The sequence below is a fragment of the Python bivittatus genome, unplaced genomic scaffold (assembly GCF_059951505.1).
Source record: "Python bivittatus isolate LINGU-HERP-01145 unplaced genomic scaffold, Pbiv_v1 ctg000310_np1212, whole genome shotgun sequence".
NCBI lineage: Eukaryota > Metazoa > Chordata > Lepidosauria > Squamata > Pythonidae > Python > Python bivittatus.
In genome coordinates this window covers 2,252,287-2,276,731 of record NW_028277054.1, presented here as the reverse complement: position 1 = coordinate 2,276,731, position 24,445 = coordinate 2,252,287, and the positions used below count along the sequence as shown (strand labels likewise).

General features: G+C 45.6%; 2 protein-coding genes across 10 annotated transcripts in view; both read right to left on the bottom strand.

Annotated features, from left to right (window-relative positions):
• The window catches only part of LOC103057598 (SPARC-related modular calcium-binding protein 1-like), a 28,262-nt gene extending 25,054 nt beyond the window's left edge, over positions 1 to 3,208 (bottom strand). The window contains exon 1 of one of the 7 annotated variants that reach the window (XM_025171782.2): positions 2,631 to 3,208. In XM_025171782.2, coding sequence (XP_025027550.1) covers positions 2,631 to 2,702 — 72 coding nt within the window. In that variant the 5' untranslated portion in view covers positions 2,703 to 3,208. The remainder of the gene's footprint in view (positions 1 to 2,630) is intronic. The other 6 variants (XM_025171783.2, XM_025171779.2, XM_088139802.1 and 3 more) reach the window with 6 other exon arrangements.
• A 3,322-nt stretch (positions 3,209 to 6,530) lies between these two features.
• Positions 6,531 to 24,374, bottom strand: RINL (Ras and Rab interactor like). 3 transcript variants are annotated; one of them, XM_088139798.1, is made up of 12 exons: positions 22,873 to 24,374; positions 21,700 to 21,849; positions 20,803 to 20,941; positions 20,038 to 20,146; positions 16,480 to 16,552; positions 16,019 to 16,107; positions 13,649 to 13,978; positions 12,619 to 13,269; positions 9,772 to 10,086; positions 8,616 to 8,744; positions 8,071 to 8,228; positions 6,531 to 7,630 (listed from the first exon to the last, which is right to left on the bottom strand). In XM_088139798.1, the coding sequence occupies exons 2-12, from the start codon at positions 21,750 to 21,752 to the stop codon at positions 7,265 to 7,267; spliced, it is 2,412 nt and encodes an 803-aa protein (XP_087995924.1). In that variant the 5' UTR covers positions 21,753 to 21,849; positions 22,873 to 24,374; the 3' UTR covers positions 6,531 to 7,264. The 3 variants fall into 3 exon arrangements, with proteins under 3 accessions (XP_087995924.1, XP_087995925.1, XP_087995927.1); XM_088139799.1 differs by lacking the exons at positions 20,038 to 20,146; positions 20,803 to 20,941; positions 21,700 to 21,849; positions 22,873 to 24,374 and adding an exon at positions 17,448 to 20,025; XM_088139801.1 differs by lacking the exons at positions 20,038 to 20,146; positions 20,803 to 20,941; positions 21,700 to 21,849; positions 22,873 to 24,374 and adding an exon at positions 19,369 to 20,025.
• Positions 24,375 to 24,445: the final 71 nt, after the last annotated feature.

The window sequence follows — 24,445 nt, the reverse complement described above, 5'->3', positions numbered from 1 at the left end:
GGCAAAAAACCTTGAGTTAGTCTGTGGGTGATGGGCAAAGTGGCCCTGATTCCATCAATAAGTGAATGGAAGTTAAGGGATCGGTGTTTTCCAGATAAATCAGGTTGGCCTGCCCCAAGGTGGAATGCAGGCAGTGGGACTTAACTAGCAAAACACTTTCCCAGCCGAAAAGGAACTGGAGAACAAGCACATTGAGCGACAACTACAAGCACATAGAACACATTCCTGAATTATTTCTTGAGCAATTCGCACAAGTAAGAGAGTCAGAGGAAGTTCTCTACCCAGAGAACTTCTAATATGCAATTCAAAAATGTGACTGGGGAATGGGACTGGTGAAAGGACCTTCCAGCCAGGACTCTGGAGCCGATGCCCAGCGTCCCACCCCAAGCCCCAAATGCTGCAATCCTGACTCGTCCTCGGTCGAAGAAAGAGATGTAACCCATGACTGTCTAAAATGGAAGGTCCTCTTCTAAGAGCATTAACATCTACAACTGCACAACACTGAGCAGGGAGGGGAGAAAGAATGAAGGGAAGGAGCATACTGATATAGTTATACACACTTGGGCTTCCTCTCCATAAGAGGTGAGAAGGGGTTAAGCCAAAGGCAGGTGTGAAGAATGGGAGGTTTTGGAAGAAAACATCAGGGTAAAGGAACTCTAGGAAAAAACTGGACCAAAACCTTTGCAAGAGCTCATCTGTTCTGTAAGCTAAGATGAGCACTGAGAGGTCAGCATCAGACAAGTTAAGATTAGAGATTTCCATGTTTACAGCTATCCATCAGCCTTGGCACATGGTGACATAAATGTCATAGTGCCTCTGTTTTTTTTAACATCTGTAAACATGGAAGCTCAGTTCCTCGGCATTATTTTCAGCCCAGACCTGTGGACAGCCAACTAAATAAAATGAAGTTACCCAGGACCAAATATTTATCACAAAATCAAAATGACTCTACATGTAGATGGTTAAAAGATTGTGGCAGAGAAGACTTGAACTTTAAACTTATAAAAAACCCTCAACTTACAGAAAGTCTTCACTCAACCCAAAGAATCATATGTTCCTGTTTGCAAGAATGGATCACAAGACGTGCTTTGGAAGCTCACAGGGAGGGCAAAAGCCAGTAAAATAGAAATAGAGGCTCAATTCATGTAAATTATCCTTTTTAAAAGCTCTTGGTTCTCACTAAACGGGATGGCAGCAGAAGATGGGGGGAATTCTCTTTTGGCTTATGCTGACTAGTTTCAAGGGGACAAACCCAAATTCCAAGGATGGAGTTCCATATTCCACCTCCAGGAACCTGGTTGATGGAAAGCTGGAAACTAACAACCTGATTGCAAAGCAAAAACGCAGAGCAGGTAGTAAGACTGGGCCATTGACCCAAATACTTCCCACCAGGGAAGGAGAGTGAAAGGGAGCATTTCAGCCTGTCCTGCAGCTGTGAAAAGCACACGGGCTATTTGAGAATGGGAGCATGTTATCTTGTATTCATTTTTGCACTGCTACACACAACCGTTACCTCTTTTACACAACCATTTTTTTTCTTTTTTATAATTTTTTTCAAGAGGATCTTAACTTCTCAAATGTGACATTTATCCTTTGGGTGCATGCCTGCATGTTTTGGAAAGCCAAGGAACTTTTGAAAGCCAGTGCTAAGAAGTGTCTAGTCCAATCCTTACTGTCAGAAACAAACTGAACAGAGGTTTCAATAGCTGGGAAAGTATGGACTCAACCCTTAGTGAACTTCAAGAATATAAACCACAATTTACAAACACTTTTACCTCAAACAATCATACAACTTTCCAGGAAAAGGTTATGTACTGATGATTGAGCAAAAAGAAGGGGGAAAATTCAATCAAAATTCAATTAACCAACCAACCCAAACCAATTCAACATTATGGTAGAATGCACTCATCAAGAATGTTTAAATAAATAGAAAGAAGTAGAGGAAAAACACATTTTGCTTTGCTTTGCTCTGCTGGTGCCCAAGCATTTTTTGTCAACAGTGTGACAATTTCCCCAGGTTTGGAAAAAAAAAAAGGGGAGGGGGGGGACCCAAATGTTAACTCTGATTCTCTACGGCTTTTTGTGGAAAATAGATACCAGACACCTAAACTCTCTGCTTTAGAGTTTTAAATGTGCAAACTGTCAAAGGAAATAACATTTCTTTGCCAAATATTGATCTCGTTAAAAAAGAACCCTTTTTTGAAGTCTAGATATTTAAACACACACACATACATGTATTTTACTTTCCAGGTGCTGCAGCATTCAAACATTTATGAATTCATAGTATGCCTACCACAGAGCAAAGATCCAGAAAGAGAACAGTAAAACAAGGGGGTCTATTCCATTCAGGATCACAGAGTCAATATTTCCCCAGTGTCGCAGCCCCTCCCCAAAACAATTGCACATCTCTGTACTTCAAGCCTTTTCTATTAGACCATCTTTATGCTTCCCATTTCAAATCAGTATTTTAAAAAACAGAGGCGCTTCTGGTGTCCACAAATGAGACACTGGATTCCACAGGCTTGTGATTGGAAGGAGTATTTTTCAACTTCTCCCCCTCTTCCCCCCATAATGTTTCCCCATGTGTCAAACACTCCCCCGCTTTTTTCCTTGCTTCCAAGCTATCTTACCGGAGACGTGTCCCATCGAAAAGGTGCTGCCAGTTGCAGGAGGAGAAGCAGTAGCCAGAGCGCAGGGTGCATGATGGTGCAGACCGTTCACGTCTCACTGAGGTCCCACCTCACGTCTGAAGTCCCCCAGAAGCAGGACGAAGGGGACACTGACTGGACACGGCTGAATCACTGCATGCAGAGTTATAAAGCCACAGAGATCCCACCACTACCTCCGCCCTTCCCTGCAGGTCACTGCACTTTTCCCCAAGGTGTCCAAACCACGTGGGCCACCAACAGCTGGGGAAGAATCCACGCCCCCTTGGGGAGGGGAAGTCCCCCCTTCCCAAATCAGAGGCTGAAGCTGGGCTGGAGGGAGGCAGTCTCACAGAGAACCCAGGTTTCATTTGTGGTGTGTGTGTGTGTGTGTGTGTGTGTGTGTGTGTGTTTTTAAAATCAGAAGAAAACATTTGCCTCCAGCAACTTTTCAGAGACAAGCCCCAGCTCCAGAGGGCTTGAAGGAATAATGCCAAAAAAGTATAACTGGTCATGCGCAGAGTGAAATTTCACCCGTGACAGTCTTTCCTCCCCATGCACACATATCTTAAGGGGATTTTGAAAAATCAAAGGATTTGCTATCTGGGCCTGTTTGAGTCCGGCTGCCCATTATCATTCAGTTCTTCACCCCTCCTACTCAGCTGCTGTCAACAAGATCCCTTCCAGCAACTGAGGTCAGACCCAGGAGCTGAGAACGGCCCCTGCTTTGGTCAACACCCCACAGCCCGAGCCAGCAAGCCCCCACCAATTTCGGTTCAGGATGAAAGGCCAGAACGCGTCCCTTCCTATGTGACAAGGTCCCTTTCTTGCTACGGCTGTCAAGTCCCACTTGTGCACCACAGACCGAGACGCTCACAGCGTCCGATGTGAGATAGCGAGGAATGACCGCTAAGTGGCGGTTTGGCTCATGTGTTGCTATCAGCCATTGTGCTTTGCTTCAGCTTCGTCTGTTGCGTGAGCCCAGCCGGTTATGGTTTCTAAACCACAGCTTAGCGCATGGTGGCACTTATTATCATCGGAAACTGGGGGGTAGGGGGTGGACAGGAGTGTCATTTATAGGACAAAACTAAGCCACCCGGTACTGGTTGTAGATCTCTCTGCCCTACAAAAGCTGGTTAGTGGCATCCTCTAGTTTTCAATGAAAGTTTTAAAAAAGCATCGAATTGTCGAGTTGGAAGGGATCCCAAGGATTGAGTCCAGCCCTCTGCAGTGTGCAGGAAAACCAATGGAACTGCTTGAGAGGGGGCTGTCCAGCCTCTTCTTAAAAACCTCTAGAGATGGAAGACCCACAATCTCCATAGGTCAACCATTGCATAGATCTGATATCCGTGACTTCCGGTCTCAGTTTCTGTGGCTGTGGAAGAGAGTTCTTGAGCATCTTCCTTGTAGCTTCCCTTTATGTACCTGGACATACCTCAACATGTCTCCCCTCCATCTTTTCTCCAGACTGAACATACCAAGTTCCTTCAGCCTGTGCTCAGAGGGCACCTCAAGTCCCTGTATCATCTTCATTGCCCTATGATGCCAGTGGTCCAAACCCAGCCTTCTACAGCTTGGAGTCCATCAGATATGTTGAATTACAAGGCTAACCAAGGGCCACCTGGCTGGGGATGATGGGAGGTGTGGTCCAAAATACCAGGAGGGCCCCAGGCTGAGGAAGGCTGTTTCAGAGAAATAAATCCATGGCTCTTTAGCATATCACCAGAAAATGTGCCTTTCCTTACCTCGTCTCCTCTTTAGACCTAACTAAGGAATGACTGCTGCCAGTAACTTGACAGCTGGCCATCCAGCAGATCAGTGCTAAGTATCAAGGATCATCTGTAGGATATGACCTTCTGGCAGTGATCTCACCTGTTTCATCCAGAGGGCTGCAAAAGGGATTGGAACCAATGTATTATAGCAGCATTTCTCAACCCTGGCAGCTTTAAGTTGTGTGGATTTCAACTCCCAGAATTCCCCAGCCAGCATGGCTGGCTGGGGAATTCTGGGAGTTGAAGTCCACACATCTTAAAGCTGCCAGGGTTGAGAAACAGTGTATTATAGCCTTTAAAAAAAAAAAGTCTCCACACCTTCATACAGGCTGGGTTCACACACATTTAATCAGGTCATTTAAAGACCTCGCGGCTGCTTACATATACCGTGCTAATCTTAGCTAACTTTAATCTGAGTTAGCTTTTACGGTGTCATGGGTTGAGCTCCCCTCGTTTATTATCAAAGGGACTGTGTGGATCCAGCCACTTCCTTCCTCAGTTGCCCTCCATCAATATAGAGCAGCAGCCCCAAATTACCCAACTCTTAACTTCCAAAGCTGCTATTTCTGAGTGTCTGGGGGCTCAATTTACAATCCATGTTTCTCTGTTAGTCGGATTTGGCCCAGGGGCCTCCTGTTGCCAACTACAGACTGTAACATGCTACCTACTATACATTTTTTGTTTACAGTCCCCATAAAGCTGTTGGCAAGCCCAACAGTCAGTTGGCCTTATTTGGAGGGCACCAGTCCACCTCTGAAGTCGGCTTTCCCATTTACACCTTTAGGATTAAACCTTTTTTTCTACAAGGGGTTTCCAGTCTCTCTGGCAGGTCTGGAGGGGGAGCTGCTGCTCCTGCTGCTGCCAAGAGTCCCCCCTTCCTCTGCCTAGTAGAGATGAGGGCACTCCAATCCAGAACCGACACACACTTGGAAAAGAGGGCTCCTGTTGCACTACTTGTGCCAGCTTCTGATTCTAGCAGAGCACCTGGGCAGGAGTAAGCTGCCCCAGACTGAGCCTGACCACACCGACGAGCTGCTCCGCAGTTAGGACTTAACCGTTAGGTGAGCTAAGTTTCCCATCCTGTCTTGCAGATCCAGTTCCCTAAAAGAAGCCACAAGCATCTTCCTTCCTTGCCCAATCGCTGTTTTCAACGGTCCTAGACACCCACCTCTACTCACCACCAGCACCGTTTCTTACCAGTTGAGGTTCTGCTACAAGCCAGGGAAGAGCAAGCAGGAAGAGCACCACAGCAGCAATAGGTTGAGAAAGGGATGTTTGTGGGAACAAAGTGTGCTGGCAGTTCCTTTAGTGTTAGAGAGTGGGTTAAGCTTTAACCGCTAAATCCACAGATTCCCCCTGAATTGACCCTCTAGGAAAACTCGCTGCTGACCAAAGCTGTAGGCGTTCTGGGTTAGAGCCTCAGATAGGGCACATTACCGAGCAGGGGGCAAAACACAGTGGAGCTCCTTTCCTTGGGAATAAACACTGCTCTCTGTTGGACAGAATGGAAATGAGATTGAACAGCATCTATTTAACAGATAGAAATTGATCAGTGACTGGGATAATCTTCCCAATCTGGTGCTCCCCAGGAAGCCAACACCTTGCATTCCAAGCCAGCATTCTCACTTGCTTCTCTTTTTCTTCTCATATGCAGATCCCGGGCTTCATAAACACGAGATGCTCTCCATTTCAGTCTCAAGCTGAAGCCACCGTCTTCCACAAGCTTTGTTGGAAACATTTTTTTTTTTTAAATCCTGTACTGCGGCCTCACTTTCCTTCTTGTTCTAGTCTTATGAATCTCACACAGATGGTGAACCAGGAAAATGAGAGGGATCAGGTTTCGGTTATGGGCCAATGACAGCTTAGGAGATTTCTTATTTGAGACCAGACCCCAAAGACACGAAGAACTCCGTAACAGATCCATCTCAAAGACACCCATTTCAGTATATATAACTCCACACACCGCAAGGCCCCACTTCCCAAATTTAAACTGGAGATTTGGACAGAATGCTAACAAAGTTTGTAAAAAGCTATCGATGGCACTGGTAAATTTCTTTCTGGCCACTGTTATCCAGAAAACAGCACTATGAGGATGAAGTGTTAACCAAGTGGGGATATTTGCATCTTTGAGTTTATTAAAGAATTACAAAGTGCTTAAATAAAATTCCAGACCTGCAGCAAATTTATAGACATGGCTCTCATTCTCTTGGAGGATGGGGGGGGGGGGAGGAGGAAATGCCAGATTCCAAGCTAAGAAAAGGCCATACGTAAAAAGGTCATATGTAAAATTAAACCAATATGTTCAGATTGACTTTTCCATAATCAATTTGACAGTCTCTCTTGGGTGGGCAAAAAAGCCTTCTAGCCCCACTGGGAATGTAGCAAAGTGTACTCAGCGTGTGCAATTTGAGACACAGGGCCAACTTTCAAGGCTCTGGAGAACCTGATCAGAGATGATAATAAAAGACTTGAGCAAAGGGAGAGAAGAAATCCATGTGTAAAAGCAAGACACCTTCGCAGCCTGGAGCTGATGACACAATTTGCAGTTTTCTCCCAGTTACTCTGGGTTGATTCTTGAAATGTTGATTGGAAAACTCATTTTGGGTGGGGACGAACCAGAATGAGGAAAACTAGAAGAGGGTGATGCTGGGAAGAACAACTAACAGGTCCGCCCCACTCCTGTGCCCTTACTAGTTTCAGAGCTGATGACAGCTACTCCCAAGATCTTCTGCTCAAGAGTCTTCTTCTTGTCTGAAACTTTATTCCCTGGAATCGCAGCCTTTTCTCAGATTTCTGTCAAGCCAGAAGATGACAAAAGGACATTTCTGGAAAGTTCCAAGGCCACAGTCAATCCACCTCCGACTGCTCCACACCCACACTTTCCAGAGGCTTGTGGGACTCAGTCAAGCTGACAGCCTCCTGAAGAAGAGAGGAACCAAAGGCAGGCAGGGGTCTATCTTTGGGCTTATAAACAAAATTGCCACGGCCCCCTTGGGATTGGAGAAGATCTGCACGGATCTTCTGTGGATAGCTGTCCTCTGTTAAGAGTTCAGAGGAGCTTTCTGATACCAAGAAAAGGCCATAGTCTGCACCATCAGAGATGCCATACTTCTCAGCACATGCTGCACAGACCAACGCCGTTGTCATATTGGGAGGAACTGAGATGGTCTTTTGGTTATTGAAGGGTTCATGGAAGGAGACATAAAGGATGTTCTGAAAAGAGGGAACATAACCAATTACTGTGGAGATAACAGCATTCCAACAGGATCAAACCCACAATGCAGCCCTTTGAACAAACACATTATGTGAAGACCCAGCTCTCTGGAAAAGGCTCTAACGCCAGGAATGGCGGAAGGAAAGAGAAGAGGAAGACAACCAGCAGCAAGCGGGGTGGACTCAGTTACAGCGGCGATGAGTGCACTGTTGGAAGACCTGAAAGACCAGGTTAGATTGTCATGGAGAAAATCCATCTATGGGGTTGCTACGAGTTGAAAACAACTCGATGGGTGGTTAGCATTATACCAGCACAGGGCCTGCTCCACAGAAGCCAGTGGACAAAAGGGGAGAGTCGAAGCTGCTGGCCAGGTTTTTCTGGCATCCGTTGCTCTGCTTTTCCTCTTTAAGGCTCTCCTCTCACTGCCTTCCACTCTTACCTGCAAATTGCGGCGGTGATGGTGGATGGTGCGGCGGCGATGCCACTGATGGATGGAGCGCTTGGCCTCCACGCTGATCTGTCTGGTGATGGTGGAAGCTGCCTGGAAGTTCTCAATGTGATAGAGAGCCCCGAACCAAGTAGTGAGGTAGTAGCCGCCTAGAACGCATGAAGATGGGGAGGATATGAACGTGGGAACACAGGAAAAGTTTAGGAATAAGATTTGTGTGCCAGTCCAGAACTTTCAGTCTCCAAAGGTCCTTTCACAAGCCCAAGTTAACCCAAAAACCAAATTCAGGCCGTTCTTGTTAGTTTCTTGTTCTCCTCTCTCATCTGTCAATCTAACAGCAGATAACCACAGTGCACTTCAGCGAGCAAAAGGGCAGTTCGATGAACCCCAAGGCTTCCAGTACGGCAAGTACAATATTAAATGCCTTAGAAGAACATCTGAGCCTCAGCTAGAACTTAAGATGATCTCCTGATGGCCAGTGGAGGAAAACCCTTCCTTGGAAACAGACCCAGCTTGAACACAATGAACCACACTACCTTCTCCCTGCAGCTGACTGGGGTCCATCAGTTCCATCATGTACTCCACATCCAGCTGTACTGACACCACATCACAGTGCACCAGCACGTAGATAAGAACTGGCAGGAAGTCATCAGCACCGAATGGCTCTTCCAAAAATAGAAAGCAAAGGCATATTATGGGGTGGGAGAGAAGACATCTGAAGCAGCTCAGGAACGAAGGAAGGGGCAGAGGCTGCTTGGTAATATCATCATGGAAGCACTGCATGAGAACTCTTTTCTCCTGAAAACTAACTGAGAGCATACAGATCCAGCAGAAGCAGATGGCATGGCAAAGTGTTACATAGCAGGAGGGGAAAACTTCTGCCCCCCCCAAATCTATACATCTGGAGTGGGGAACCTTCCACTGATGACAATGGCTTCCCCCACCAAATTGCTTAACCACACATATGGGATTTTCAAGCAGAGACCTAACCTGGGAGTGAAATGAGAATCCTTTCCTGTGCAGTGTAATCACCTCACCCCAGTTCACCACTGATCCAGCAATCAGGTTCGGAAAAAACACCTCCCATTGGTAGCAACAAGATGAGAGGGACACAAATCTGGCCAAGGTCTACATTCACTTCTGCATCCGTGCACAGAACCCACCCCAGTGAGGGGGTGAATTTAGATTGTATCTGGCATGTGCCCACCACTTGACTTAAGATTACCCCCTTGGGTGCTGGCCTTGGTTCCATAAAGGGAAACAAATACAAGACATACTGGCTGCCTAAGCAGGAAGCTGGGATTTCTGCGTCCTTCACATCTTCTTCAGCAGCCACCCAGCAATAGCTTATAAGGCTACTGATACTAGAGGTGTGCATCTGATGACCTCTTAGATGAGAGGATTTAGTAAATTCATCAATCACAGCAGGTTTAGGGGGCAATCAGCTGTTATGGTAGCCAAATGGAGCCTCCATGTGCAGGGACAGCCTATCTCCAAATACTAAACTGTAGAAATAAAGAGCAGGAGAAAGCTCTATCTCTGCCTTGGAAGGAGAATATTTGAAGTGATTTAGCACGCTCTTCTTTATTTTACAGGACAACCTTTCCCTGCTTTCCCCCAAGTAAACTTCTTCCATGATCACAAAAATATACATAATTCAGTTGAAAACTAACCCACCCAGAAGCCTCGTACCTGCCTTATCACAACTGAGGTTCATGGCCTCGTAGAGCATCTTGCAGATCTTCAGCATCTGGGTCTCCTTCTTCTTGGGCGAATAGGCCTGGTGCAGGAGACTCAGCTTGGTCTGGATACGCTCCAAGCAAGCCCCGTCGGGCACACTGGCTGCCACTCCGAGCTCTCCCAAGCTTTGCTGGCTCAAGGTCACCTGATTTTCACGCAAGCGGTTCAGAGTTCCATCATGGGTGCGGAAGTCCAGCAACTGGGCATAAATTGAATCCCGCAGTGGCTTCAGGATGCATTTGTAGAGGGCGCCTTCCACCACAGAACCTGGCCGAAAAGAGAGAATGACCTTGGAGCCAAGAGGTGGGTCTTTCAGTCCTAGGCACTAGCATCTTAGGAAACGGCTGCAAGCCAACTTCATACGTCTAGCTCATATTGTCCACATGGTGGCTACGTCTAACACGGAGCAACCTTTTGGTCCACAAAGGCAGCAGTTAACATTTCAGGGGGGCTGAGGGCAACAAACTGGGTAGGGCTCCATCACATCTGTAGATAGGACTGAAATGTTCAACAGAGATTGTTTTTGAGAGAGATGTCTTGTTTTCCAGTGGTGATACGCCTATTTTAATCCCCTTCACTGCCACTCCCATCTACTTTCCATCTCAAAATAACCGAGGACACAACTCCTAGTTTTCATGGTAAGGGAGGCTGCATCAGTTGCAAAAAGGTGGTCACTGGCTAACAGCTGCCCATCCCTGCCTTGGTATAGTGTGTTAACCCAGCGGCTACAGTTTGTAAATGACAGATTTTAGCTTAGTGCAGGATGGGAATCCAGCCACTGGGGCTTCTTCAAAAAATCCCTGTCAAAACAAAGCATGGATTCTGCAGCAATGTTCCATCACCTGTCTCCCTGCTTCTTTGGAGCTGGAGATGCTGAGCTTGAACCTGGAACTTCCTTCATGCAATATTGGGCCAGGTGCTGCTCAGCTCAGAAAGCCTTGGTTTTGCATCTTTTTCTAAGATATCCAAAGCTTTCTCGGATAGCTTAAATTCCAGTCACCGATGTAAACCATGTTAACAGCTGAATCCAAGTCCCACAGCTTACAAAAAGCAGAGCAGCACTCTGGGGCATCAATGCCATCCAAAGTGCAGCAGGTTGCCGGGTGAGCTCAGAGCTTTAGCATTAAAACAAAAAACAAAAAACAAGACACCCAAATTATGCATCAAGCAAACAAGATAAGTGGATTGGGGCACATGGATTTGGTTGGCAGCATCTGAGTGAATTCAGCTTCTTGTTTAAATGCTGCCAACCAAGTTTCCTTGCCCCAATCCATTCATTTTATTTGCTCTCTTGCACTGCTGATCGAGAGACCTGGCCTAAAATAGCTTTGACGCTTCCCACCTTTGACCGGCTGCTCTGGGGACTCTCAAGAGAGTTAGCGGAAGATAAACCATTTGGGTAAACACGACCCAAAAATCTTGTTGGAAAAGAACACATGAAACCACCCAAGACTATTTTCACCTCCATCACTGCCTGTGATTAGAAAAAAATCTTAAAGCAGGAATTTAATTTTCCGGAATTAACGATTTTTCAAATGTTGCCCAAAAGCCTGAGATACGCAAGCAAGCACAAATGAATCCAAAAGCTGCTTTTCTTTTACTTTCTGTTTAAGGAAGCGCTCTTGGTGTCTCTTTGACGCCGATCTTTCCCCCCTCCCCCACCACCTACACCTCCCCAAACCTCTCCTTCAACTGCCAAAGCCACACGCACTGCTGCCTGCATCAGAACCCCGACCACAGGTCAGGTTGATTTCCTAAGCTCGCTGTTTGACTTGCGTGTGAGCAGACAATGTCGTAAACCTGCTAGAGCCCGGAGTGGAAACCGCAGATATATTTTCAGTTGTTCAGACATATGGTAAGAGATATTTATGATCAGTTTTCTGGGAAACAGACTTGATGGGTTTACACTGTGGGAGCTGAAGACAGAGAGTTCTAGCTAAACTTTGCTGTGGAACGGTGGCCAGTGACTGCAATTCTGTAGAAACCCATCAGGAGGAAGAAGGATGTGGGGCTGGATTCCAGTCATCAGCGGTGACTGCTAAAAAGATCCTTGGTATCCAAGAAGAGTTTATCTTGGGAGCCCAGGTGCTGAGCACAAACAGGGGAAAGGGCATCAGCCACCACTTTCTGTTTGAGCAGAAATGCAAATACTTTCCCATTCAAGCCCATTTGTCTCAGGAACACCCCAGTAAAAACTACAATATTTGTGACAAACCCCCCTCCCCCATGTGTCATTCATTATTTGCTTGGCATGTATGGTATAGTTGCTTAGCACTGGGTTCCCTTGCTTTAGTGGCTTTCAAAGGACTTGGAATCCAATGGCAGATTTTCTAGACAGCATGCCCAATAGTTATGCTTTCTGGGAACTATGGGACCTCTGTTCCAACAAAGCCAGAAGGCACCAGATTGGGAAAAATCACCCTGAACCAAACTTTCTGTAAAGAAAGAGACAGAAGGCAGAAACATCCCGTCTTCCACAAAAGCAAGGTTCCATTTCAAGGCTGCGACAAAATGCTACAAAGAATAAGCCCAAAACAAGCCCATCTCAGAGTCAGTAAAAATTATTCTCAGCTGAGCTGGATCTGAACTTAAGACTTAAGAGGAGCTGTGAATATATATCCCATCAGGGCAGGGGGTTCTCCACAAGGGAGGAAAAGGAGATGACCCACTGAATATATATAGGCCAAAAATGGCCGAATCCTGCCCATAACAGGCATCTCTGTTATGTAGCAATCACCGCCACCCAAAATGGATCATTTTCAGACCCTCTCCAAACCCTCAGAAGACCCCATTCCATACCTAGGTCTATTTCCTCAGCTTCACCGTATTCACTATAGGCCGTGTGCAGATCAGAGCTCTCGCATAGGTAGCCCTTCAGGTTGCTGATCATCTGCCGTATTTCCTGCAGCATCTCAGTGCTGGTGGGGTGCCGTGTCCCAGCACCTCGCAGAATGTGCCCCACAAAGTTATGTACGAGACCTCCCACCACAGATGTAGACTCCTGGGCCAGCTCTTGCACCCGCTTGGAGACCCGGCGCTCGAGCGAGAGGAAGCCAGTGAGGGCATTGCTCATGGCCGAGAGACGGTAAAGCACTTTGTGGGTGAAGGTGGAGGAGGAGGAGCGCGGTCTCTTCTGTGAAGAGGGGGTGGCAGGAGGAAGCCCTTCTCCCTCATCCTCCACGCTGCTGACAGAGAGCGAATCCAGTTCAGGAATAAGAGGCAGCAGCATGGAGTCATTCAGCAGCAACGATTCTGAATGGGCCTTTTGCAGGGGCCAGCATGGAAGAGCGTCAGCAGAGATCCCTTCCACCCAGGAAACACGGTGTGGAGACCGGATCTCCTTCTGGGGCAGAATGGGGGACCACGGCGGCTCCTCAGTTTCAGAACTATTCCAGGACGGTCTGCGAGAAAGGAACTTCCGTCGTGCAGAGGCTGAGCAGGACAGAGGATCTGCGGGGAAGAAAGGGCCATGAAAGGTGCCTGTGGGCAAATGTAGCCATTCTCAGTCTATCTACCATCCAGAATGCCAACTGGTCATATTTACTGTCGTATCTAACTTCTAGGTTCTCATGAGCAGCAATCACACATCTACTCCTATTAGCACCTGGGACTCTATAGCAGGAAAGAACCCCCAGAACTAGGGAAATACTTAAGGAGGCTTGTGCCCCAATCTTTCATGCCCAGTTCTATGTCAGTGGATGCCCCCTCCATACCAACTTTGGGAGGAACCACCACTTAACAACCTCAGTACAGCTGTGTTGGTTGTGGAGCAGGAGAACAGGGGGCAAGTTGCTTATACCAATGACACAGACAGCTGCCCAAATCTTACCTTTCACCATCTCCTCTTCCTTTTCCAGAGATCCCAGATGTTTTAAACTAACTGGGCCTTCTTGCTTTGCTAAGCCATTGGAGAGCTGCAGGGACCCCCTCTTGCTGCTCGAGCGGCACAGGCTGGGGGCAAGGTCAAGCCATTCGATATCACTGTGCACGGAGAGAAAGAGCGGGTTCACGATGCACAGGGCCGCATTCTCAGACGTCACTCGGATGGAGCATGAGGGCTGCCTGGATTTCAACAGATCCCCATTGGGTTCCGCGGAGCTTGCTTCTGCTTCATTTGATGCCAGGCAATCACCAGGTTTAAGAGGCATTGTCCAGAATGCTGAGGATGAAACAAACAGGGCATGGAGGACAGGAACCCTTGGTGTGCTTTTGGGGGGCAGAGGGTTTTCTGCAGGCCAGCAGAAATTCAAACGCGGGTAGCTTCCCAGCATCTAGAGGAGCAGCACTGGGGACTTGCAACGGTTGGCAACTAGTAGAAAGGACAGAAATTGCCAAAGGGGCCTGAGAGAACACAAATGCTGGCTACACACCAAGTATTTCAGTGACGATCAAGACAACCTGAAGGCTAGAAAGCAATGCAACACAACCTCACGGAGGCCAAAACTCTTCGATGACACCAAGCAAGAAATAGTGAACCAGATCTATTAATTCTGTTGTTGATGTTTCTTTTTTTTTCTTTTTTTAAACTGAATTATTTTCAAATGCACTCCATCCCAGCTTGCAGGCCTTTTTCAGCACAGACATCTGTACACATTTTTGGGCACGTCTGTGCTACTATTTGCATACATTTACGTTTTTTGGAATACTATTTTTCCTAAAATGTGCACTTCTGCAAGCAAATTCCCATATAAAATACTGGAATTTTTATATTCTGCAAGCAAATTCCCACATAAAATACTGGAATTGGAAGGGGTCTCATCCCCATCACATCGTCCCATCCCACCCAGAGAGAGAATGTCAGCTGGTGGGGCCCAGGAGGAGAGCCTGCTCTGCTGTTGTCCCCGCCCTTTGGAATATTCTCCCCCAGAGATGCGGTGGGCCCCTACCCTCCTGGCTTTCCAAAAAGGATTAAAGACCTGGCTCTGCCAGTGTGCATGGGGCGATATGGGCTCTACCTGCCTGAGGGTGGTTAGCCCCCTAACAATGCTCCCTGGAAATACTCGCCAACTCTCCATCTTTCTTGGAACCTATTTATTTTTAGGACTGTTTTTATGTTGCATTTTAATGAATTTTATCTCTGCTGTAAACCTCCCAGGTCATTTCAACGAGATGGGTGGTGACAACTTTGATATATTAAATAAACAAACAAACAAACAAATACATTTGCACTTGTTTTGTACCTCGTGGTCAATGCAGGAATCCAATTCAAAGCATCCCTGAAAAATGGTATTTATATTGGTGTTATTGTATATTGTTTCAATATACAATAACTGTAGAGTCCTTGGTGCTCTCTGAGCTTGGTTGTTTGCTTACAGACGTTTCATTACCTGACTAGGTAACATCATTAGTGCTGGTGAGGGTGGGGTTTGCTCCCTGTTCATATACAGTAGCTTGCCCTGCCCATGTTGGTGGGGGTGCAGTTTCCTCCTTGGTAGTTCCTGGATTAAAGTATTGTTTTCTGCTTGTTTGTCTGGTATTAATCCCTGCTTACCTGGGTGTAAGCTGATGGAGAGGATGTGTTCTGGCCTTTTTGTTTCCTTCTTAGCTTTTTTATTGTCTCTTTTGAATGGTGTGTAAATGTGGCTTATCTCTATGTGTCTATTGATGGCTGATTTGTCTGAAAGCCAGGCTTCCAGGAATTCCCTAGAGTTTTTGGATTTAGGTTGGTCTAGGATGCTCACTGTTTCCCAGTTGGAACTATGATTGAGTCTATCCATGTGTTGTGAGATTAAGGAGTTTTCATCATGTTCTCTGGCTGCTAGGTTGGGGTTCATGGAGGCGCTCTGCTAGTCTTCTACCTGTCCGTCCTACACAGTGGCTGTTACAATCCTTACACTGTAAGTTGTAGATGATTCCTAGATCTTGATGTTACCTAGTCACGTAATGAAATATCTGCAAGCAACAACCAAGCTCAGAGAGCACCAAGGACTCCACAGTTCAACCCTGAACTACATATATTCTCTTCTATTGGAATCCTACTACTGTTTGTAATCTGCTCAGAGTCAGTGAGACTGGTGTGGAAAGAAAGATCTAGTCTCTTTTTGAATAACACGAAGCCTTCCACTGTCCTAGATAATTGCTTGCATTTGTAAAACTAAAAAACTACATTGCAAAATTCCAGGGAGTACAAATATTGAGTAAACCAAATAGGCAAACTCTCCTCTAATTCCAAAGCAAAATGTTGGGTATTCTCACTCACTTGTGCCCAAGGTGGTGACTGCATCTAAATCAGCTCTGCAAGGAAGTTGAAAGATGTGGGGGATCCTGAGCAAACAGGGCAGGATATCCCTAGAAGAGAAGCACAATCACAAAATCACAAAAATGATACCCGCTATTGGCTCACTGTAGGTCTTCCGTGCTACCTTTCTTCATCTGCACCATTGCTGCTGCTTTAAAGCGGGTGCTCGTACCATACTCACTGCATGCGGTACGAGATTTCTTTCCTACCACCTTTTCCCCAAGCCTGCCAGAACCTCCTCTTTTGACTTATAGTTGGGAAGAACTTCCAGGGAGCCAAAACATTTGGGAAAGAGCAGATGCAAGGAGCTTGCCCCTTCATCTCAGAAGTATCTGGCAGTGACAGGATTAATTAAAATCACATTCAGCACCCACAGATTCCTCCCAGTGCACATCAACAGGCAACCTTTCCCTGGTGCTCACCTGCTCACAAAATGAAAGCCAACCAGTTCCAAAAGGTTTCTGAAATACAGTTGAGAACCCTTGAGGTGAACAGCTGTGGTTCAGAGAGAGAGAGAGAGAGAGAGAACCCTACATTACCTCTCTTAGAATCAGATTATACAGGGAACATATAATCCGTATACTGAGATGAAGGCAAGGTCCAATTTCTTCAGACTACCCATTGCTTTACTATGAGTATACAAACTCTGTTTTTGCCTGTCCCTCTGGGTACCCTTGGTGAAACAGTGTCACCTGGCAGACCCCAGGAAGCGTGCCTCCTCTATCATGGAACCTGCTCTATGAAATAACCTCCTCCCTGAGATCCAGATGACCCCAACACTGTTGGCCTTTCAGAAGGTCATGAAGACCTGGGTCTTCCCCCAGCACAAGGGCCAGGATGTTAGCGATGGGAGCTGTCAGAGGTACATGTAATCAATGACTGTGGGGATTTTATGGGACCTCAACTTGCATTGTTTTTATTTGGTTTTAATGGAAAGTTTTGTTTTTGCCTTGTTTGTTTCGTTCACCACTCACGGTTTCTTTGGATAGATGGGTGGCCATATAAATGGGATTAAGAAATACTGTAAATAAATTCTTCTGAGACTGGCAAATAAATAAATAAATAAAATCTTTTGAGATTTTAAGACAGTTGAAAATCAATGGATGAGTTTACATATTACATTAAGCCAAAATGTTATTTTTATGTTGGCTTTGTATGTTTGATGAACCCAGCCAGTCATCGGATTTGAAAGCCAAAAAAAGGAGAACTGCGCATTAAAAAGCTCAATTCATAACAATAATTAATATTGATGAAATAAGGTGGAGTGAGGAAAGAAACAGTTCTGTTTAAATGAAGCCAAACTTGAGAAACACAACTTTGAAAAATGCAATATTTAAAAGCAGGGACATTTTCTTCCTCATTAGACAAATGAACTTAGCGTACTTCTTACCAGAACATTTAAACTTTGACCTTCGGTCTCATCTTGAGCTTGCCCAGTTCAGCAAACTCTTGTATCTGAGTCGCATTGGGAGCATTTAAGCTCTGGGTACCAGCCTTTTGCTAAGTCCCTTGACTATTCTTCTACCAGTTGGGGAAAGACATGTAAACAGAGACAAGGAAATGCTTTTTTTGAGAAAAGGATTGCACTGAATTGTAGGCCAGGACCTGTGATCCTTTATCTTATTTGAAATATTTGATCTCAATGGGGAAAAAAGGAAGCGTCTGTCCTTGCCCAGTGCTCGGTAGCAAAACACATGCTTTACAAACAGAAAAATCTCTTCCCACTTTTCCACAATTTCCAGCTAAAGACAGATAGAAAAAAAAGAGACTGGAAAATTACTTGCAGGATGCCCCAAGAGCCTGACTCACCACTTCCTAGGACGATTAGGACACATCCGTAGTTCACAACAGAGCACATGGTGGGCATCAGGGAAGTCTGAAATTCAACTACTGACATTTCTGATCTAAAAAAAGATTTCAGGGCTGGAATCACCTCAGAAAGAGGTATCAACCGGCAGAAAAAATGTTGAACTAAGTGGGATGAGTGGACTGGCCTTAGGACAAACCATCTTTCCATAGTTTTGTGTATGTGCTTTACACACACACCTCCTTCCTTTAGGGCAGGGATAGGTATCTTGGAAGCTCTGAGTCCTGTTTTTCAAACTCCAAGTGCCTCTCCTCTTGACAGTAAGTACCATGGTTTCCTGCTATACTGAGGCACCAAATGCAAAAGCTATACTGTAAGCCCCCAAATAAACATTAAAATAGCATAAGCTCTTAAACACCAAAGTTATTTTGATAGCGGATGCTACAAAAAGCTGAATACTGTACATAAAATAAAATAACCTTAAGAACATAAATCTGCTGGATCAGACCCCTGGCCTATCTATTCCAGTGGTCTGGTCTCACAGTGGCCACCCAACCCACTCTTCTCCCAGCAGACGGCCTTCAGCGGCAGTCCCACGGCTAAGAGCCCTTGATCTCCAGGACTCCCATTAATTGGTCCAACCCTTTAAGCCAGACAAGCTGGTCGCCAGCACCGCATCTCAGGGTAGCAAATTCCAAAGTCTGATTATGTGTTGGGTATCTCCTTTTGTCTGTCCTGATCCTTCCAGGATTCAATTTCATGGGGTGACCTCTGGTTCTAGTTTTTGGGGAAGGGGAAAATAGTCTCTTTGCCCACTTTATCCACACCATGCATAGTTTTGTACACTGCCATCATGCCCCCTCTCATTTGCCTCCTTTATAGACCAAAAATCCACAAATGTTGCAACCTTTCCTCACAAGGAAGCTACTCCATCCCCTTGGCCATCTTGGTTGCCCTCCTCTCAACCTCCTCCAGCTCTACGGTATCCTTTTTTGAGGTATGGCAACCAGAATTGCAGACAACATTCTACATGCAGTTGTATCATTATAAAATGCATTATAATATTGGTACCTCTATCTTAAAAACATCCTTCAGACAAATTCACACTGGTAATTAGCACCATTTTGAAATGCAAGAAAAGAACTAAAGAAATTTTCACTTATGCCCATAGACACAATGCTGCCCACTTGGCACCAGTGCAACCCCCAGGTCTTCCAAAGTTTAGGCAGTTCTACTGTAGGGAATGCAAGGAAAATCTGGAATATCTGCCAGTTCTTTCCAGTTACAACGTAGAGACTTGCCTTTCTTCCTCGATAAGAAAGGTGCTTCCCTCCCTGACCCCCTCCTCATTCATTTCCTTAAGCTTACTTGGGAAGGAATCTGCCCCCCTAAAATACAGAGTTATTTTATGGAGAAAGGGGTAGAAACCATATACATTGCTCTGTTTTCCTTAGAAGGAAGGTGGGATACAAACACTGCATTGGTACAAGGAAGAGTTCCTCACCTGTGGTTCAGTTCATAAATGGGGAACGCCAAATTCAGTGGAAGCAGATGATAAAGCAGCAACGGCGGGAGAATGGAGGGAAAAAGAAAGAGCTAATTGCCAGTCTTTCAGTCAATACTTTAGGGAGGTTAGCAGTTTACAGGGAGAGCATGCAGCCTGCAATAACCGGTCCTTCTGTGCTTCTCCAAACCACTTCCCCTTTTAAGTAGAAGGAAATGATGTTTTGAAATTCCCCAGAACAGACAAGATGAACATTGAGGTCCACCACTGGTGCAAGAAAGTGAGGAACAGTAGTTCAAGTTTCCTATTTCCCACACTTCTGAGTCCCACCATAAGATCGAGCAGAGAACTGAAATTCTAGGGTGCTGCTAGAGCAGGAAAAGAAAGGAGTCCAGGCTCCTGGGTTCTCTTCCATGTGTAGGGAAGAAAGGTGTATTACCTATAGCTCAGAATCACAAAAAGCTGTCTTACACTGATTCAGATCATTCATTCATGCAGCCTCCTTGTGGGAAAGAAAACCAAAAATCTTTCAGTCGTAAACGTTAAGAATGTCTGGAGATTTTTATCACTGATTTGAAAATACTACTTTTGTATTGTTGTATTGTTCCATGAGGTTGCCAGGTGTCCCTGTTCACCTCTCCAGGACAGAATAGTACCAAACCAGCTCACCTGAACTCTCCTCAAGAGGAAAAAGGCAAACCGCCTCATTCTCACTTCCTGGATTCCGGAGGAAAAGTGTTCTGGAGCCTTCATTTCCATTTCTAGCAATGATGAATGACTGAAGGGGCAAGAATTGAGACAGCAGGGTTGCTGGAAAATCTTATCACCAAGCAAAACCATAACCACCTCCTAGACACACAATTCTCTCCCCCTTTAGGCAGGATGAAGGAACGATGCAAAAAGGTCTACTTGGATTGGTATACCTACTTGGCAAAACCAAATTTCACTGGCAACTCTTAGAGAACAGGGCAAGTAGAGGTGAAAAAGCAGGGGAGGGGAGGAAGAGGAGAACATAGGTCAACTCTGATGTTGCTTCATTTCCACAAAAGTAACACTTCCCTTTACTTCCTGCTTTATTGTTAAAAAGCAGTCTCCCAACTTGGCCACTCCAGATAGGTAGTGGAAAGCAATCTATCATCCCCTTCAACCATCAGTTGCCATTGGTGGCTAGGGAAGATGGGAACTGTTATCCAGAGGATGTTGGGTTGGGGAAGCTGCTGAGGAGGATCTCGGCTACAGAAGATGTTGGTGAGGTTTAATTTCCTGCCATCTGTGCATTTTAAATCTGTGTTTTGGAAGCAGCGAAACAGGTCTGGCAAGTAAACTCAGGTATAGACAATGTAATTGCCCCAGTCCCGACGGATCTGGAGAGATTGGTTTTGCGTGAAAGAAAGCCTGTGCTTTTAGTCCTTCTAAAAATGGTTAGTTACTCACCCCAGGTTGGTGCGATGAGAGCAGCCTCTTGACTTGCTCTGGCTGGACATCCAGAAGCTCCCAAACGCCCCTCGTTGCTGAGAGCCTGTCCAGAAGTGGTAGGCGACTGCCATGTTTTCCCACTGCCGTATGCTGTGACCTACAAAAGAGAAAAAGCAAACAGAAGAGCAAAAGACAGCGCAATTGGCATTTTCCTGCAAAGAAACCCTAGCCTCGTATGCTAACTTTACTGTAGGTCCTGCTCCTGCTAAAGTCAGACAACTTAAAAAAAAAAATATTTCCACATTTCTAACTCTTCTGACCAGCTTTACCAACTGGGTGTCCTCCAACTGCATTATCCTCTAATTCCAAGCACACATTCCACTGACCCCCCCCCCCGCCCCGCTGACCCCGCCAACACAGCCAAGGCTGGACAGGAAGAGCTCATTTAGACCACGGCTAGGCTTGCACAAAGTCCTAAATCCCAATGTGGGCTGATTTTGTTGAATGAGCCCAGCTCCTGCAACTGGTAAAGCAGAGTTTACGGCTCAGCCTGTTGTGTGAACCAGCCAACTGTAGTTTATTCAGCAAATCATGGTTAAACAATAGGAAGCCAACCCAATACACTACCTGGTTTGCTCCTGGGATAGACATGTCAGTTAAAAGAAGCCGTCAGCAGAATTGCCTATCCTATGTAGGTGCCAGCCAAAAGTTACCCCTGAACTGAGGACCAGAGCAGCTGTTTAGCCAATCAACTATGTGCTGCATAAGGTCAAACACTGATCCGTGGTAGGTTTAGCAGTGACACAAGAATTTCCTTGGGTGCCCTACCATGGACTACAAGCTTTCCACATAACCAACTGGGCAGACAAGCATGCATTCTCTTTCCTGACCTAGAGATGCAGGCCCCTTCCTTACTGAGATGCTGTTCCCGCATGCTCCTTGCTGGCATCGACCATGATCTCCGTCATTTCTCATGCCCACGAGACTCCAGCTGATCACCAAGCCCACTTCTCCACATCCAGCTTTCCAGACATTTTCTTTTTTGCGTGGTTTCTGAATGTTCTCCTGGAGGAGCAGAACGAGTCAGACAGATGAATCTGGGCACCAGGGATTCGCAGGTGGAGAAAAGAGAACAGCAGTGTCTGTTTTGACCCAGGTAAACTGAACAGTGCCCTGATGAAAGCCCTAATATATTTGTCCTCGCTATGAGATGATTCAGTAGAGCCAGCCATTCCTTAGCCTGCCGCCCTTGAGAAATGCAGGAAGTCAGAATTTCCATTCTGGTACAACGGAAAAATTCTATCTATAACAACCAGTGTATTTGTAAATAAATATGAATGTTATATAATACATTATAATATATAATACGTGTCTCGTGGCCTCCTTCCACAGGGAAATAATGCAATAAGCTCCATGCTCTTGAAAGTTCCTACTGCTTCGAGAAGGTATGAACGTAATCATACTTTCATACTTATAGCTACATTAAAACGTTCAAGACCAAGGGTAGGGGCTTCAGAATAAAGTTTTTCCTTCCAAACAGCCTCTTCCTTTCCATTTGCTACCCCAGTAGCTCACACCAGATACGGCTGTGATTTTGCATGGGAGATCAGAGCTCCCATGCCTACAGGCAAAATGGCGGGCAGAGTTGATGCTTAGTTCTGAAAGGAAGGAAAACGCCCTGCTCTGCTGACTTCAAGAAAGAAGCCAGCGCTTGGCAAAATGCTGAATGCACCAATACCAAGGTGCCAAAGGCCATTTCCTCTTTACTGACCTTCCTCCCACACATATCCAAAATTCTAGGTGTATTTGAGTTCCTGCATCAAAAAATGCATTTCGATCCATGACCACTTCCAACAAACAGGCTGGTGCCACAGAAAAGCTCAGAAGCAGGCTATAAAAGCCAGTGGGCCTCCTGCTTGTTGCCCAGAGATAGGTTATCTTTACCTATAACAGCTTAGCTTCCCTGTGGCTTCTAGGCATAAGTAAACCTTTTCTCCTCCAATCTGCCTGTTTGGAAGTGAAACCTGCAGTTCTGCTAAAAAGGCCACCCATTTATCTGACCCCTCAACAGCCAGAGGAAGATCTTACCTTGTGATGGTCATGTGGAAAGGTGAAATATCAGCCAGGAAATCTCTGTGCGAACTGCCGCTGATGGATCGACAAAAGGTGAATGAGGAATGCAAGTGGGCAGGAACGAAGTACTTTAGCTGTAGGAGACAAAGGCAGGGATGTGGTTGACACCTCCGCCAGTTGCCTTCACGTGGTCCTGGGGCCCCACAGTTCACTTCAAAAAAGAAAGACAGCTAAAGAAGTGGGCAGAGAAGCATTTGTTAGAGTTATAACATTTAAGAACAGACGTGCTGGATCAGAAAAGAAGACTAGCTTAATCCATCTTCCTCTTGCCCCATGGTGGCCAACCGGCTGCTCCTGAGAAGCTCACAAGATGAGCACACCACTTGTGTTTCTCGGCAATGGCCTCCATTACTACAGGCGATACAATATCATCATGCTTAGCAAATGTCAAGAGCCTTATCTTTCTTGAATTCAAGATTTTTTCAAAGCCACCCGTTAGCCATCCATAACCTTCAGTAGTGACTCCACGGGTTCATTATGCACCGTGAGAAAGAATTCTGTAAGAAAACCTGGTTACCACATGCAGCCAGAAGGCAAAAGAGAAGATTAGTTTGGACAGAGACTCAAGGTAAAGCTGAGACGCACAATGGAGTCGTTAAGGAGGCCGAGGCAGCTAGAAGGACTCAGCACGACGTTTCTCAGTCTCAGCACCTTTAAAATGTGTGGACATGCTGGCTGGGGAATTCTAAGTCCACACATCTTAAAGATGCTGAGATTGAGAAACGCTGACTTAGTAAAAGACATTAATAGCACAAGGCTATTAGCACAAAGGCTCAAGAAGTTGGTTATGTTTTCAAAGTGAAAAGTGCTTTAAAAAAGGAATTTCCTGTTTCCTTTTTTTCAAACACTTAGCCTGACAATTTCTAGAGATCTTAGAAACCTGCATACCTTTTGGTAACAGTTCAGTTGATCTAATGAAAGTGTTGTTTGACTACGGATTTTTGGATTTTTTTCCAAAGTGTGAATGGTTTTACAAATTTATTCTCTATAATACATGTTTTTTTAAAAATAGTATGTAACATGTAAGCATACGTACTGGCACATAAAACTAAATGTGAAAATGTGCCAGTACGTGTGCCAGAAAATGTGAAACCCTCACCTATGCTAGCCCACTCAAGAAAGAGTTACTTCTTATAACATACTCCTTCAGTACCTCTGTCTGAAGAATATAGAAATTTCCAAAATTATAGCAGTAAAAAAAATGTGCACTAGATGGCAGGGAGCTATCAGCTACTGCCTAAAGCTATTTAGCTGTAGCCTATGACCCTAGAAAATGGATGGGAAAGTCAATAGCTACCTCTCAGTACAGAAACTAGAGAGTGAATGTTAAGGGCTGCATCCACATTTGGTCTGTGGCCACTAGAGGTTTATTTATTTTTTATTTTTTATTAAATTTATATGCCCCCCATCTCCCCCAGAGGGTGACTCTGGGCAGCTTACAATTAAAAACTTGCTTACTGACACTCTAACCTTCGAATTACCATCTGTTTTGCTAAACTGAACCACTATAAGACGCAGAACAGGTAAG

Bases quoted from the DNA above. Each gene is read 5' to 3' on its own strand.
- RINL (XM_088139798.1), bottom strand. From the start codon at position 21,752: ATGACGGAGATCATGGTCGATGCCAGCAAGGAGCATGCGGGAACAGCA. The intron at 10,087-12,618 runs GTATGGAATGGG...CTTTTCGGCCAG, and splicing joins AGCTGAGGAAATAGACCTAG to GTTCTGTGGTGGAAGGCGCC. The intron at 7,631-8,070 runs GTAAGAGTGGAA...CCCTCTTTTCAG, and splicing joins ATCACCGCCGCAATTTGCAG to AACATCCTTTATGTCTCCTT.